At 40.0% G+C, this 17,907-nt stretch overlaps 1 protein-coding gene across 2 annotated transcripts in view; it reads right to left on the bottom strand.

Annotated features, from left to right (window-relative positions):
• The window catches only part of DOCK5 (dedicator of cytokinesis 5), a 201,407-nt gene that overhangs the window by 124,911 nt on the left and 58,589 nt on the right, over positions 1-17,907 (bottom strand). For both annotated transcript variants that reach the window (XM_070765694.1, XM_070765696.1), the window contains exons 3-5: positions 12,839-12,879; positions 3,887-3,942; positions 2,742-2,838 (exon numbers count right to left, since the gene is read on the bottom strand). In XM_070765694.1, coding sequence (XP_070621795.1) covers positions 2,742-2,838; positions 3,887-3,942; positions 12,839-12,879 — 194 coding nt within the window. The remainder of the gene's footprint in view (positions 1-2,741; positions 2,839-3,886; positions 3,943-12,838; positions 12,880-17,907) is intronic.

Raw genomic sequence — 17,907 nt, 5'->3', positions numbered from 1 at the left:
GGCGGCTTACAACATGTTATCAATAGCACTTTTTTTAACAGAGCCAGTATATTGCCCCCACAATCCGGGTCCTCATTTGACCCACCTCGGAAGAATGGAAGGCTGAGTCAACCTTGAGCCGGTGATGAGATTTGAACCGCTGACCTGCAGATCTAGCAGTCAGCTTTAGTGGCCTGCAGTACTGCACTCTACCCACTTCGCCACCTCGGCTCTTAGGGTTAAATTCTGGGGTCCTTGGTGCCCTCTAATTCCTAGTTCCTAATATGATTTGATTGCTTATATGTACCCAGACTATCATTAAGTATTATATCTAATAATTATTGATGAACTTATCTTTTCTTTTATGCACCCTGAGAGAATATGCACCAAGACAAATTCCTTGTGCGTTCAATCACACTTAGCCAATATTTATTAATTATTTATTTATTTATTTATTTATTTATTACTTAGATTTGTATGCCGCCCCTCTCCGAAGACTCGGGGCGGCTCACAACACGTGGAAACAAATCATAAGCAATCAGACAAATTTAAAATATTTAAATATTTAAAAAACCCCATATGCTAACAGACACACACACAGACATACCATGCATAAATTAAACGTGCCCAGGGGGAGATGTTTCAGTTCCCCCATGCCTGATGGCAAAGGTGGGTTTTAAGGAGTTTACGGAAGGCAGGAAGAGTAGGGGCAATTCTAATTCTAATTTCAATAAAATTCTATTCTATTCTATTCTGTTCTGTTCTGTTCTGTTCTGTTATATTCTATTCTATTCTATTCTATGAGTTTGGTTATTTTCTTGCAGACAATAGCAATCAACACATGGAGAAGCAGAGATTAACACAGGATTAATTCCAGACCAACAATCAATCAATAAAGGATACGCCAAAGGAAATATCAATTCAGACAAACAATCAAACTGTAAACAACAGCCTAATCAAGGAACCAAGAACACTCCCACCAATACTGACGGGGCAAGCCACTTATTTATAAGGAAAGAATTATCCACCTTCTGGCACTAATGATGTTACGAAGAAACACTTGGGAGAAACAACCCAGTTCAAAGGACCTCACAGGAAACTCACAGCCTTCAACATATTCATTTTCCAAATGTTAGATAGTGTTGTGGTTAGCTCTGGCCCAGCTCCTGCCCCAAGGACTGTGGATGTGGGGGAGACATCCACATGCTGCAGGCCTATTTTGCCCCCCGGTGGAATCTGCTGATGAAGGCTCCTCTGACCAAGAAGACATGAGTGACAGGGAGGAGGAGAGTGGGGCAGACAGCTCAGAAGGAGATCAATTATCTAGCTCCTCCTTGGATTTGGAACAAGAGTTAATGATACAGCCACGCATGCGGAGAGCGATGCATAGGCAGCAACAACTGAGAGATTATTATCAAAGAAAATGAGGCCACCTGTGGTTGGGTGGGGCTGTGGTCATTAGTGAGGCTGCTATAAATAGCAGCCTGTGGGTTTGGCCATTGTGGAGGATTATCTGATCATTGTGTTTCGTGACTGCTTTACTGACTTTGACCTTTTGTGTGCTGATTTTTCCCCGCTTTGAAACTAAACCAGGGCAAAGTGTGTTTCACTTTGTGAAAGAAGAAGGACTGTGAATTACCTCACAGCTGCAAGCTAAGTATCACAGAACTGATAAGGGACTTGTACAAATTACCAGTTTGTTTGGAGATGAGTGCTCTTTGCTATACAAAAAGAGAGCTTTGGATTTTCGGTATAAGGAACATTGTTTTGAATTTTCAAACGTGTGTGTGTCTGAAATTTGTACCTGTGAATTTTTGGGAGGAGTCTACCAGAGAACCCGACAGAACAGATAGAATCCAAATAAATCACCTAGATATTAGATCACTGAATAGGATGTATTTGGCTGTATCTTCCTGCCTTTCCAATTTATCTTCACAGGTTCCCACTCCACAGTGGAAGTCTACTTGGTAACTTTCATCTGGCCTTGTTTACCTTGCAAGGTTGTTAAAAGAAAAACGTGGACATAGACCTATCCTGTTTTCCCCAAAATAAGACATCCCCTGATATTAAGCCCTGCCAGGCTTTTGAGTGCATGGCAATAAGGCCAAATGCTTATTTCAGGGTTCAAAAAAATTTAAGTCAGGGTCTTAATTTTGGAGAAAACATGGTATGTCTATACAATTTATGTATGGTATGTCTGTGTGTATGTCTGGTTTAATAATGGAGTTTTTAAATGTTTTTTTTAGATCTATTAGATTTGTCATGAATTGTTTTATTGTATGCTGTGAGCCACCCCGAGTCTACGGAGAGGGGCGGCATACAAATCTAATAATAAAATAAAATAAAATAAAATAAAATAAAATAAAGTAAAATAAAGTAAAATAAAGTAAAATAAAGTAAAATAAAGTAAAATAAAGTAAAATAAAGTAAAATAAAGTAAAATAAAGTAAAATAAAGTAAAATAAAGTAAAATATAATAAAATAAATAAAATAAAATAAAATAAAATAAAATAAATAAAATAAAATAAAATAAAATAAATAAAGTAAAATATAATAAAATAAAATAAATAAAATAAAATAAAATAATAAATAAAACGCCAGCTTGAGTTTCTGAATGAAAGGCAGGACATAAAGCGAAGTGCAACCACCTCTTTCTGGTTTCTAAAAGTGTTCCTATGTTTATAGTAGCTCACAAAGCTTTCCCACCTGAATCTGTTATTTGCTTGGGGAGAGAACCTATAGTAAAGAGAATTAGTACTTACCACATACAGCCTATGCCAGATGACTACCCATTCTCGCAAAGTAGAGGTGAGTTCTTGGACCAATGGAAGTTCACTAGGAATTACCGTTTCATTTTGTCTATGGAAAAGCGGTTGAAATCATTGTTGGTTATTTAAGGGCTGACCAACCAGAGACTTACTAGAGTTATATATATATGCATGTTGTATTTGCATGTCTTATTTATTAATATTGTTCCATTATTGCTTTTAAAAAAAGTTCCCAAAGTTTAACTTTGCTCATTCTGGATCTGGGGCTAGCATTCCTCAGTCTCACTTGTCCATCTCTTAGACCAGTGTTTTTCAACCAGTGTGCCGTGGCACACTATTGTGCCGCGAGACATGGTCAGGTGTGTCGCGAAGAAGGAAGCTCAGGTTTCGGTCTGGCAACTTTTTGCTGAGAGAGAAAGAAAGAGAGAGAGTGAGAGAGAGAGAGAGAAAGCAAGAAAGAGAGAAAAAAGAGAGAAAGAGAGAGAAAGAAAGAGTGAGAGAGAAAGAAAGCAAGAGAGAGAGAGAGTGAGATAGAAAGAAAGCAAGAGAGAGAGAAAGAGAGAAAAGGAGCATAAGGGAGAGAGAGAGAGAGAAATGAGCAAAAAGGGGAGGAAAAAAAGAGAAATGAGAAAATGATTGAGACAGAGAATGAGAAGAAAGAGAGAGAAACAAAAGACAGAGAGAAGTGACTCTTGATTTAAAGCATATGATAAAAAGCACCCAAAGAATAAGAGAGAGAAAAACCCCATCCCTCACCTGTTTTTGGAAAGGGTTCCAGAATGTGTACACACACACACACACACACACACACACAAGGGGGGAGGAGACAGGGATGGAAAAAGAGGAGAGGGTCTTAGGGTGTCATTTTGTGTCATTTTGGTTGGTGGTGTGCCCCAGGATTTTGCAAATGTAAAAAATGTGCCGTGGCTCAAAAAAGGTTGAAAATCACTGTCTTAGACACTATTTCATATCAGCTCTCTATTATTCTGTATAAATAAAACTTGTGAGTACTGTGCGAAATAATGCAGACAACTGTTTGAAAAACTCGTTTCACAGAATAGAACCTGTATAATTAAAAAAAAAAGAATTCTAGGATTTGTTGCAATTTTTTTTTTTAAAAAATGAACTTGGCTACTCACCCACCATCTTGCACTGTTGCCTCCTTGAGATGAATGTAGGTTGATGGGAAGATGCCCTAAACGAAAGACAAAACGATATATGACTTTATCAAATGGGTAGAGAATTATGAAAGCGAGAATCTGACGTTCAAGCTTCTATCACTGTAGAAGCCCTACATGGCATTGGACCAGATTACCTCCAGAACCGCCTGCTACCGCACGAATCCCAGCGACCAATAAGGTCCCACAGAGTTGGCCTTCTCCGGGTCCCGTCGACTAAACAATGTCATCTGGTGGGACCCAGGGGAAGAGCCTTCTCTGTGGCGGCTCCGACCCTCCGGAACCAGCTCCTCCCGGAGATTAGAATTGCCCCCACCCTCCTTGCCTTTCATAAACTCCTTAAAACCCATCTCTGTCATCAAGCATGGGGGAACTGAGACATCTCCCCCTGCCTATGTAATTTTTATGCATGATAGGACTGTATGTATGTTTTTTATATTGGGGTTCCTTGCTTTTTAGACTTTTTAAATGTACTACAGTATTGTTATTTAGATTCTAAATTATTAGATTTGTCATTATGTATTGTTTTTATCACTGTTGTGAGCCGCCCCGAATCTACGGAGAGAGGTGGCATACAAATCTAATAAATAATAATAATAATAATAATAATAATAATAATAATAATAATAATAATAAAAACTGTTAGAAAACCATGCATGTCCTTAATGGCCAGATCCCCATGGTATGCCATCTGATCAAGGACTCCAGGCCTGCTGGAAAAACCAGGTCTTTACAGCTTTTTGGAAGGCCAGTAGGGTGGAGGTAGTGCGGATCTCGAGAGGTAGCTGGTTCCAAAGAGTAGGAAAGTAGGAAGGCAAGCATTTAGTAAGAAAGCTACCACGTAGCATCACTGAGTTGACTCAAAACCACAATAAAAATCATTCTGGGGATGGTTTTATATTCATTTATATTCTGGCAGAGAAGGGCCCAAAGAACTCCTTTCAGTGCAATCTTAATTGATTATCATTTGCAGCAAGGAAGCTGTGCCAGCAATTTTAATCCAAGAAGAATAATCGCTCTAATGTAAGGATCATGCTAATAAATATGATTATTTGGAAGAAGAAGAAGAAGAAGAAGAAGAAGAAGAAGAAGAAGAAGAAGAAGAAGAAGAAGAAGAAGAAGAGGGTTAAGAGAAAAAATCCTTTCCCCCAAAAGCATTAGAGAATTCCAGTTCCCACTGCTGATCTTAATTTTATGCAGATGGTAAGTCAGTCCTGGAGGAAGTAGCTATATTCATAAGCAGCAAAACTCTATTAAAAACACCTAAACCATGCATTCCTCCATCCCTTCTTTTAATTAACTCTGCCTCCAATTTTTCATTGGTTTTCTACATAGTCTAATCACAGAGAGATTTTTTATCATATGGGAAAACTTTTACAAGTGGTTAGAAATTAGAAGAGATAATACAAACAAGACAAATAAACAAACAGGAAAAAATTGTTAAAATGTGATCAATAAATGTAATGAAAATAGTAAATAATATAGATTTAGGATGGAGAAGTATAGATATATGTGTGTATGTATATACAGTATATATAAAGGTGGAAGAAGTAATATTGTGAAGTGTAAATATATCTGGAAATGAAATAGTTATAAAAGTGGTTAGTATTTATTTGTCTATATTTCATGTATCTTTGTATAGCTTGTTTATATGTTGTTTGATTTTAAATAAAAAACTTAATAAAGATTATCAAATTAAAAAAATCACAGAGTCCCCTTCCTTGTAGAGTGCATCAATTATTCAAATCAACAAACTTCTGCTTTTAAAAGATCAATTTTCATGCTTCAATTTGATGTCCAAATATAGATTGAAATTTATTATATTTTTAAGCTCTACAGCCAGTGCCACCAAAGGCAAACAACTATTCCTTTGTATTAATATGCAACATTTATTTAAGAACACTTTATGGCCACCCAAGTCATTCTCAGAGACTCCCACTAGTATATGCTTTGTTCGGAAGAAAGCAAGAAATATGAATTGAAGTTACAATCCTTTCCAAAAGCATGCTACAAGAAAAACAGGAAAATTTTTCATGCTTAGGGGCATAAATAACACACAAAGCTGATCGATGTGTATGTTTCTTTTAATAATGTCAGTTTTGGAAAATCTATCTCCTCCCCCAAAACGTCTAGTTTAATGAAAAGAAGGACTATGATTAGAGGAGACATGATAGCAGTGTTCCAATATCTCAGGGGCTGCCACAAAGAAGAGGGAGTCAAGCTATTCTCCAAAGCAGTGTTTCCCAACCTTGGCAACTTGAAGATATCTGGACTTCAACTCCCAGAAGTCCCCAGTCAGCATTCGCTGGCTGGGGAATTCTGGGAGTTGAAGTCCAGATATCTTCAAGTTGCCAAGGCATTCGCTGGCTGGGGAATTCTGGGAGTTGAAGTCCAGATACCTTCAAGTTGCCAAGGTCGCCTCCAGAAGTTGTGAATGCTCTAACATTGGAAGTTTTTTAAAAAAGATGTTGGATAACTATTTGTCTGAAATAGTTTCCTGCCTAAGCAAGGGGTTGGACTAGAAGACCTCCAAGGTCCCTTTTCAACTCCGTTATTCTAGTCTAAAATTGAACACTCCATAATGTTGTTTTTGGACACCATCAGAAAAAGATCAGAAAAAGATTGGCTGCTGTGTTTGGAAAATACTCTAGTGATCCCTCATTCAGGTGGCGCAGCAGGTAGAGTGCCGTACTGCAGGCCACTGAAGCTGACTGTAGATCTGTAGGTCAGCGGTTCAAATCTCACCACCGGCTCAAGGTTGACTCAGCCTTCCCTCCTTCCAAGGTGGGTAAAATGAGGACCCGGATTGTGGGGGCAATAGGCTGACTCTGTTAAAAAGTGCTATTGCTAACATGTTGTAAGCTTCCCTGAGTGTAAGGAGAAGGGCAGCATAATTAATAAAACGAATTCTGATATCCCAGCTAAGTATTGTTTTTGTGAGTGGAAGAACTGTTTATGCACAGCAACAGTTCAAAGACTGAATGGGTTTCACCCATTCCTTCCTCAAAAAGAAGGTCTTTCCAGGAAGATAAATGAGCTGTGAATTAAAGATCTGAGGAAAACATCAGGAATGAGATCCCCAAACACTTGCAAAAGCTTTATTTTATTTTATTTTATTTTATTTTATTTTATTTTATTTTATTTTATTTTATTTTATTTTATTTTATTTTATTTTATTTTATTTTATTTTATTTTATTTTATTTTATTTTATTTTATTTTATTTTATTTTATTTTATTTTATTTTATTTTTTATTTAGATTTGTATGCCGTCCCTCTCCGCAGACTCGGGGCGGCTCACAGCAATAATAATACAATGTAAACAAATCTAATATTTAAGTTAATTTTTAAAAAACCCAGTTTAGAAACCAACCATACATACTAGCATACCATATTTTATAAGCCTAGGGGGAGGGAAAATGTCAATTCCCCCATGCCTGACGACAGAGGTGGGTTTTAAGGAGCTTACGAAAGGCAAGGAGGGTGGGGGCAACTCTGATATCTGGGGGGAGTTGGTTCCAAAGGGTCGGGGCCGCCACAGAGAAGGCTCTTCCCCTGGGTCCCGCCAAACGACATTGTTTAGTTGACGGGACCCGGAGAAGGCCAACTCTGTGGGACCTAACTGGTCGCTGGGATTCGTGCGACAGAAGGCAGTCCCGGAGATATTCTGGTCCGGTGTATTTAGTCCAATACACAATGAGAGTTTTAGTCGGTATGTGTGTGTGTGTGTGTGTGTGTCACATGTTTGGGTTTTTTTTGCTGAATTTGAAAATTAAGGGAGACTAGGATAGATCTATTTCGGCCTTATTTTGGCCTCATCAGCTAGCCATACCCACTGGGACTTGAACCTGCTAACTTTTGCCTTGTAAGGCAGAGAATTATCCTCTAGGCTACAGTATCCAATCCCTTTAGCTCTGCACCAGGGAAAGGTTACATATTTTTGTGTCGAATCACCCTGGTGTATTGAAGGAACATCACAGCTCCTTTTTTGCCTCTCGGCCCAACCCAGGGCCATTTAAAATACATAGTAAAATACATGATGAAGGTTATAGAGGAGATACTCATAGTAAAATATATCTAAGAAAGAATAGAAAAGAAGGTATAGTAATAAAACATATCAATGAAAGAATAGAAGAAGAGATATAGGAATAGAAAAAAGGTATAGGAGATATAGGAGAGCAATAGGACAGGGGACGGAAGGTACTCTAGTGCAGTGATTTTCAACCTTTTTTGAGCCACGGCACATTTTTTACATTTACAAAATCCTGGGGCACACCACCAACCAAAATGACACAAAATGACACCCTAAGACACTCTCCTCTTTTTTTCCATTCCTGTCTCCTCCCCCCCTTGTGTGTGTGTTTGTACACATTCTGGAACCCTTTCCAAAAACAGGTGAGGGATGGGTTTTTTCTCTCTCTTATTCTTTGGGTGCTTTTTATCATATGCTTTAAATCAAGAGTCACTCCTCTCTCTCTTTTGTTCCTCTCTCTTTCCTCTCATTCTCTGTCTCAATCATTTTCTCATTTCTCTTTTTTTTCTCCCCTTTTTGCTCATTTCTCTCTCTCTCTCTCTCTTCCTCTCCTTTTCTCTCTCTTTCTCTCTTGCTTGCTTTCTTTCTCTTTCTCTCTTTTCTCTCTCTTGCTTTCTCTCTCTCTCACTCTCTCTCTCTTGCTTTCTTTCTCTCTCACTCTTGCTTTCTCTCTCTTTCTCTCTTTTTTCTCTCTCTTGCTTTCTCTCTCTCTCACACACTCTCTCTCTTTCTTTCTCTCTCAGCAAAAAGTTGCGAGACCGAAACCTGAGCTTCATTCTTCGCGACACACCTGACCATGTCTCGCGGCACAATAGTGTGCCACGGCACACTGGTTGAAAAACACTGCTCTAGTGCACTTGTACTCGCTCCTTACTGACCTCTTAGGAATCTGGATAGGTCAACCATGGATAATCTAAGGGTAAAGAGTTGGGGGTTTGGGGATGACACTATGGAGTCCGGTAATGAGTTCCACCCTTACTTTGCTGTGGTAAATAATTTCCACAGATCAAGACAGACTCGGAGACACTAATGCATTTCACACAGAGCATCAGTATGGAAATGGCTCCAACACAGTTTAAAGCTTTGATTATCCCACTGCGATACAATGGAGGCTATCCAAGAATGCAAAGTAGCTACTGCAGTTAGATTCTGGCTTGCTTGCTTGTCGGGGAAATCTAAAGGCATTTTTCCAGTCTGGACAGGATCTGGATATAGTTCAAAGAAAAGGAATTTGGAAAACAGAAAACCAGTTCTATCACCTCTCCCAAAGTGAATAGTATTCAATAGGAAATTAAAACGGTGCCTTAAATATTGTACTGAATGGGGGTGAGGATCACAATTGAAATCATTATGCGTGGGATGGGTTGGGTTGGGTTGGGAAGGGGAACCCTATGCATCTGTCAGAAAGTTGTCAAGATTTGAGTGATATGATCATTGATTCCAGAACTCCTAATAACCCCCAAAACATTTTCCTTAGACTATCCACTGTTGACCTCACCTGATTTCTAAGAGGTCAGTAAGGGGCGTGCATAAGCGCACCAACATGTTAGATTAGATTAGATTTATTGGATTTATATGCCTCCCCTCTCCGCAGACTCATACTAATGTTTCCCTCTTATTACTACACATCTCATGTATATAACCAGCATTATATCTATGTATACCACCAGTATGTATGTATGTATGTATGTATGTATGTATGTATGTATGTATGTATGTATGTATGTATTCATTCATTCATTCATTCATTCATTCATTCATTCATTTATTAGATTTGTATGCCGCCCCTCTCCATAGACTCGGGGCGGCTAACAACAATAATAAAACAGCATATGACAAATCTAATATTTAAAATAATTTTAAAAACCTTTATTAAAAACCAAATATATACACAAACATACCATGCATAAATTGTATAGGCCTGGGGGGAAAGGAATATCTCAATTCCCCCATGCCTGACGACAGAGGTGGGTTTTAAGGAGCTTACGAAAGGCGAGGAGGGTGGGGGCTATTCTGATCTCTGGGGGGAGCTGATTCCAGAGGGTCGGGGCCACCACAGAGAAGGCTCTTCCCCTGGGAGTTATATTCTGTTTTTTAAGTGTTCCCTTTATTTTTTTTTGAGCAGTATACTGTAAATATACATACATATATATAAGCACAGATGCTGTGCAAAGAGTGTAAGATATAGAAAAGTTCAGCAAACAGTTTTGACAAAAACTAGATTTAGCTACTTTTTTTCCCCTTATGTCATGCCTTCAATTATTTTGTCTGATTAGGTTTTATTCCCTTTCTGCATTCTGTATAGAATACCTCACTGGTAGAACTTTTCCCTCTTTGCCTTAACAAGATGGAACAAATCAAAATATAATTTGCATCATGCAAAATTGACTTTTTCATAATCGAGGCTACACAAATATGAATTTATTTGCTTTCTTTGCGTCATAATTGTTTGAAAAAATCAGTTAAGTGACTTACTTAAACACACCCACACCCTCCATAGTCCTTAACCACCAAAGTAGTTAACGGAATTGTGACCTCAAAATTTGGTTCCATGTTACCCAAAGACTGAATGCTGCAAACATTCCTCATAATCCAATTATCCCCAAACTGGTTCTATTTCTAATCCAGGCTTTTGCTGTATGCACACCTGTTTTGGAGTGTTCTCTATGTAAAAGAGCTTGCTGTTAGATCGTCACACTGTTAACAAAATTTAACTCTTAATTCAACTTCTTTCATTCTTTCTTTCTTTCTTTCTTTCTTTCTTTCTTTATTGATTTGATTTGATTTGATTTGTATGCCACCCCCTCTCTGCAGACTCGGGGCGGCTAACAACAGTAAAAAGACAACGTAAACAAATCTAATATTAAAAAATCTAAAAACCCCAATTTAAGAGATCAGTCATACATACCATACATAAATTTTATAAGGCATGGGGAAGGGAATATTTCAATTTCCCCATGCCTGATGACAGAGGTGGGTTTTTAAGGAGCTTACGAAAGGCAAGAAGGGTGGGGGCAACTCTGATATCTGGGGGGAGTTGGTTCCATAGGGTCGGGGCCGCCACAGAGAAGGCTCTTCCCCTGGGTCCCGCCAAATGAAATTGTTTAGTCGACGGGACCCGGAGAAGGCCAACTCTGTGGGACCTAACTGGTCACTGGGATTCGTGCGGCAGAAGGCGGTCCCGGAGATATTCTGGTCTGGTGCCATGAAGGGCTTTATAGGTCATAACTAACACTTTGAATTGTGACCGGAAACCGATTGGCAACCAATGCAGACTGCAGAGTGTTGGAGTGACATGGGCATATTTGGGAAAGCCCATGATAGCTCTCGCAGCTGCATTCTGCATGATCTGTACTTGCAGGATAGTTTCATCATATCCTTATTTTTCCACAATCTGTTGGTTCCTACCAATCTTCAAGGCATGTGAGGAACCAGACAATGTTCCCATCTTATGTATTAACCACTGGTATGCTATGTTGGTCCTTTTCTTGCTTCTTTCACCAAATAATTCCCTCGGGACCTCACCGAGACAGTTTTTTTAAATCATAAAGGCCAGAAACACAGTGATCTATTTTATTTCTCTTCTGCTTAATTAATATTGAATTGCTATAGTGGCAAATATCTGTAGCTCGGGTGTAGAGTGAGGGTTTGTTCTCAGGCTTTGTGGGTTGGTGTTTGAACATTTCATTCCATCACAAGACCCATCAGAAGAGTCACTCATGACTTACAACTGGCCCATCACAAGAACCCCCACTTGAAAAACCGACACCTGAAGTCCTTTTAAACAGAGGAATGCTAACACTGACATTTAATGATGGGCGAACCGAACCCACACAATTCGGGTCCGTACTGAATTTTGCGGTGTTCGGTATGCCGAACACGAACCCGAAATTTTTTGAAACTTCGGGCAAAGTTCAGGGTCGCATTCGGCATTCGGAGCCTTGACGTCACCGGCACGTTGCTAAGGACGCCAAGGTGATCACTTCCTGGATTCCATGGAATCCAGGAAGTGATCACCTTGGCGTCCTTAGCAACCTGCCGGTGACTTCAAGGCTCCGCCCCCGGAATCTCTTCGTGGGAGGGATTCCCCAGCTCCTTCAAAGGGAGGTCTTCATGTAAAAATAAACATGTTTATTTTTACGTGAAAGGACTGCCCTTTGCTTGCAGCCCCGCTGCGGCATCCTTTTTCGTAGGAATCACAATGTTTATTTTTACGTGAAGACCTCCCTTTGAAGGAGCTGGGGAATCCCTCCCACAAAGAGATTCCGGGAGCGGAGTCTTGACGTCACCGGCAGGTTGCTAAGGACGCCAAGGTGATCACTTCCTGGATTCCATGGAATCCAGAAAGTGATCACCTTGGCATCCTTAGCAGCCTGCTGGTATACATGATGTCAAAGCTCCGCCCCTGGAATCTCTTGCTGGGATTCCCCATTCGGGTTCGGCCGAATTTTGCCTAAAGTTCGTCTGAACTTGCCGAACCCGAACACCGTTGGGTTCATCCATCACTACTGACATTCCCTAAACTCCACTGGAGATATTACCTAGTCAGGTAACAAAATATCTGGAAACTAACCCACAAGCTTAGAGAATGAACCCTCACCCTCATAATATTGAATTCTTGTATGACTAAGTACCGAGAGGTCTTTGATATTGACTGAAAAACTGTTATATAGGCAGCAAGATCATAGAAATGTAAAATGCATACCCACCAAAAAAACATATTCTTTTTAAAATGTTACCACAATTTAAGAAAAGCTTGAGAGAAAAGAAATGTGATAGAAGATGAAGTTGCCTCAGGAATGCCGAATAAATTTTAAGAGCAAAGTTTCAGAGAAATTAATGTATAGACACAAGGGGGAAATATATTTTGGAGCCTTTTTACCTTTTTGGATTTATTTCGAAGACTGTATCCTCTGTACCAGTCTGCCAAGGAAGAAGAAAACACATACCAAAAAAATGATTTCACAATCATCAATTATTTTTCAGAATTTAGTAGAATTGTTTTACAAACCTGGAACTAAACCTGGAACTAATTTGCACAACACTTAGTTAAAGGTTCTTGCAAGAAAGCTATTTAAAGTACAGTTAAAATTCAACAAGATTTAAGCTTCCATTTGCACATGTTTGAATTCAATGACTTAAAAGGTCATATATGGACTTTTGCTCTTTCTGTGACTGTTTATAAACTTTTGGGTACATCTCTAATGATGCAGATATTGGCTGGGGATTACGGTGGCAGTCATTCAATCTATCCAGAGAATACCAGTTTGAAGAACACTAATCACATGTTTGCAGTCTCAAAGATGCAATTCACTAGCCAAGATGAAAAAAATACCTAAAATGAGAACCTCTTAATTAGAAGTCTACTGAAACAGAGCACCTTGTTTATCACTAGTCTCCCAAGATTACCAAAATTAGAACAAACCCAAACAATTTGTGATAACATATAGCATACGGGTTGTTTTTAACCACATTTAAAGTACAGTGTTCCCTTGATTTTCGCGGGTTCGAACTTCGCGAAAAGTCTATACCACAGTTTTTCAAAAATATTAATTAAAAAAATACTTCGCTGGTTTTTTCCCTATACCATGGTTTTTCCCACCCGATGACGTCATATGTCATCGCCAAACTTTCGTCTGCCTTTAATAAATATTTTTTTAATAAACTTTAATAAATAAACATGGTGAGTAGTAATCTGAATGGTTGCTAAGCGAATGGAAAATTGCAGTTTAGGAGTTTAAAGTGTTAAGGGAAGGCTTGTGATACTGTTCATAGCCAAAAATAGTGTATTTACTTCCGCATCTCTACTTCGCGGAAATTCAACTTTCGCAGGCGGTCTCGGAACGCATCCCCCGCGAAAAGCGAGGGAACACTGTATACTGCTCAAAAAATAAAAACAAAGGGAACACTTAAACAACAGAATATAACTCCAAGTAAATCAAACTTCTGTGAAATCAAACTGTCCACTTAGGAAGCAACACTGATTGACCATCAATTTCATTTTATTGTCAACCTTGTACAGAACAAAGTATTCAATGAGAATATTTCATTCATTCAGATCTAGGATGTGTTATTTGAGTGTTCCCTTTATTTTTTTTGAGCAGTGTAGTTTAAACCAGGCGTCTTTAACCTTGGCAACTTTTAAGACTTGTGGACTACAACTCCCAGAGTTCCTCAGCCTGAGGAATTTTGGGAGTTGAAGTCCACAAGTCTTAAAGGTGTTAAGGTTGGAGACGCCCTGATTTAAACTATGTTTAAAGATAAAACACAGAAACAATTCTTAAGCAACTGTGAACATTTCTTAAAATAGAAAAATGCCACACCGGTAGTCCTCAGTTTATAACCGCAATTGAGCCCCACATTTTTGTGGTTAAGTGAGAATTTTGTTAAGTGAATTTGGCCTCGTTTCACGACCTTTCTTGACACAGTTGTTCAGTGAACCACTGCATTTGTTCAGTTAGTATCATGTCTATTAAGCTTCCCCATTGATTTTGCTTGTCAGAAGGTCATAAAAGAGGATCACACAACCATTGAAAACTGTAAGCAACATAAATATGAACCAGCTGTCAAGCATCTTGAATGTCAATACCATGGCCATGTGGACACTGTTTTTCAGAGCTGTTATAACTTTGAACATTCAGTAAAAGAACTGTGCTAAGTCGATCATTACTGGGAACAACCAATACTGTAAACTAGGAGCATCCAAAGTTGCAAAGGAAGGAAAATTGATATAATAAAGGAGCTTTTGAGATACCATAAAGCTACTCCCATGAGAAGCTAGCCAGAGAGAAGTGCATTTTTTTGGAGGAAGGAGCACTATATATATAAAATTTGTGCTACAGTCCCTAATATACCGTATTTTTCAGATTATAGGATGTAGCACAGTATTATATACACCTTAGTTTGGGGGGAGAAAATAATCGGTCTACCAGGTATTCTGGAGGGCCAGAGCGGACATGATAGCAGTCTACAAGTATACGAGGGGATGTCACAGAGAGGAGGTGATCACTTTATTCTTCAGGGCACCAGAGGGCCGGACGAGGAACAACGGCTGGAAGCTGACCAAGGAGAGATTCAACATGGAGATAAGGAGGAACTTCCTGATGGTCAGAGCGATTGACTAATGGAACAACCTACCAGCGGACGTTGTGAACTCCAACACTCTGGACATTTTAAAGAGAAGATTGAACTGCCACTTGACTGGTGTACTAGGGTTCCTGCTTGGGCAGGGGGTTGAACTCGATGGCCTTCTGTTGAACTCTAACAATAAATAAATAAATGTGGCTAGTGTTTAGTTTAGTCAGCTTCAGCACATTAGTTTGCTGGCTTTGAGCCCATGTGCTTGCTTTTTATCCCCTGGTTGGCTTTTCTGGATTGTTATGCCCTGGTTGCCTTTTTCTGGCAAGCCTGGGGCCATTAAGCAGTAATGGTCAGCCAAATTTTTAATGCCACACTATGGGTGTGGCTTATTTTGTGGGTGTGGCTTAATGGTCATGTGACTGGGTAGAAGTGGCTTGCCGGCCAGGTGATCAGGTGGGAGTGGCTTGAATGATCACCATTGCTCAAGTGAACTGTTAAGTCCTCGACTTACAGCCTTTCCAGTGTCGCTCGCTGGGGTGACAATGTGCTTCGTGTTTCCCGCGCTCTCTTTCCTGGGTTGCTCCCCCGCCTCAGGCTGGGTAGCTACACAAACGGGTGCTGCCAGAAGCAGAAATGCTTAGCTCCGCTTCCATGCACACCTCAGGCGGGAGGTGGCCGCGTGAGGCTGGAGGGAAGCCGGGCAGCAGAGAGGGGAACTCGTCCGAGGCCAGGAAGGAGGAAAGAGGAAAAAAGCAAGGAGCGCAGACGCAGCAGCAGCAGGGGAAAAAAGGGGAGCCAAGCCGAGACCAGTAATCCAGGAAGTGACAGCCGCCGATCAGCTGGAGCTGCGCACACATGTTCATTTCCGTCGGTGAAACTGCGTTCCAGCCCGTCTTGCCTGCTGCCCACCCCTGCCATTAGGTTACCATCTGAGTTGGCCACAAATGATTGAGAGTATGTGTGGTTTTTTAATGGGTTATTACTGTATTTTTATACTGTTTTTTTAAATTAGCAGTTTATAGATACTTGAGGGGTTGCCACGGTGAGGAGGGGGTCTCTTTATTCCCCAGGGCACCAGAGGGGCGGACGAGGAACAATGGTTGGAAGCTGACCAAGGAGAGATTCAACCTGGAAATAAGGAAGAACTTCCTGACGGTCAGAGCGATCAACCAATGGAACTGCCTGCCAGGGGAGGTGGTGAACTCCCCAACTCTGGACACCTTCAAGAGGAGATTGGACTTCCATTTGGCTGGGGTGCTGTAGGGTTTCCTGCTCAGGCAGGGGGTTGGACTCGATGACCTAACGGTCCCTTTCAACTCTATAAATAAATAAATGAATGAATGAATGAATGAATGAATGAATGAATGAATGAATAAATAAATAAATTGTTATTATTGTTGTAGTTGTATTTTCACATTCTCTTTTCATTGTTATTTTATTGTAAGCCGCCCACAGACCAGTTAGAGTTGGGCGGCATATAAATGTCACAAATAAATAAAATAAATAAATGAAATTAAAAAACAGCTCCTAAAACACTTCACTTCTCTCTCTCTCTTTTGTCAGAAAGAAACAATGAGAAAAGCAGGCAAAAGGAGGATCTGCTTTGCTAGCAAAGCACGGAAGATTGCTTCATTGTTAGCACCTGTTAGGGTTGGGAAAAAAAAGCTCAGCTTGTCGGAAGGAATAGCAATGAAAGAAGTAGGCAAAGGGAAGATCGCTTAGCTAGCAAAGAACAGAAAATTGTGTGTTAGGACAGAAGAAGAAGAAGAAGAAGAAGAAGAAGAAGAAGAAGAAGAAGAAGAAGAAGAAGAAGAAGAAGAAGAAGAAGAAGAAGATGAAGAAGATGAAGAAGATGAAGAAGATGAAGAAGATGAAGCAGCAGCAGCAGCTTAGTAAAAGTTAGCATCCAAATTTTCAGCCTCTTTTACAGGGGGAAAAAGATGTGTCTTATACTTTGAAAAATACGGTAATATGCTGATGTCTTGAGTATGCTTTTGTTTATACATATAAAATTAAGGGAGACTAGGATAGATCAATTTCGTCCTTATTTTGGCCTCATCAGCTAGCTATACCCACTGGGACTTGAACCTGCAACCTTTGCCTTGTAAGGCAGAGAATTAACCTCTAGGCTACAGTATCCAATCCCTTCAGCTCTGTACCAGGGAAGGGTTACATATTTTTGTGTCGAATCACCCTGGTGTATTGAAGGAACATCACAGCTCCTTATTTGCCTCTCGGCCCAACACAGGGCCATTTCCAAGGCAGTTAATTTTTACACTGATTTTTCTGGGACTGGAAGGAACGGGGGTGGGGGTGGAGGGGAGAGATCTCAACATGAAATATCCAACTTAATTCAAGAAGTCATACAAAGCTGCAAACAAGGCAAGTGGTGTCTCCCAGACGGATGCTGTCATTGCTGTGAACAGTCGTCATTGAGAAATAAACAAGCCAGATGCCAGCTCTGGCCCTTTTCAGCCTGGAACAAACTGTACCAGTTTCAGCTCACTTGATAAATTCTGCCATGGGCCACAATAGCCATTGTGACACACACACACATACACACACAGAGAGTGGCTCCAAGCATCTCATGGCCAGATATAGAAAAGCCTCCAAAATCAGAAAGCCCAGGAATTCAACCAAGCAAGTTAGACATAAAGCAGATGTGATAACAAGAGATGCTATCAGGGGTTCTTATTTAAGTCTCCAGCTGGCCAGATGTGCTTGCTCCATGAGTGTTCCAAAGACTCCATTACATTCCTCTAGTATGATTCTGATTTGGTCTCAGATATTCAGCATCCAATGTTTGGTTTAGTTGCCTCTTTGTTAGAGCCACTAGCTTCTCTCTCTGAAGTCTTTCCTTTCCTTTCCTTT

This window comes from Erythrolamprus reginae, chromosome 12 (assembly GCF_031021105.1).
Source record: "Erythrolamprus reginae isolate rEryReg1 chromosome 12, rEryReg1.hap1, whole genome shotgun sequence".
NCBI lineage: Eukaryota > Metazoa > Chordata > Lepidosauria > Squamata > Dipsadidae > Erythrolamprus > Erythrolamprus reginae.
Note: the sequence above shows the minus strand (reverse complement) of the source record. Positions and strands in the feature narration are given on the sequence as shown.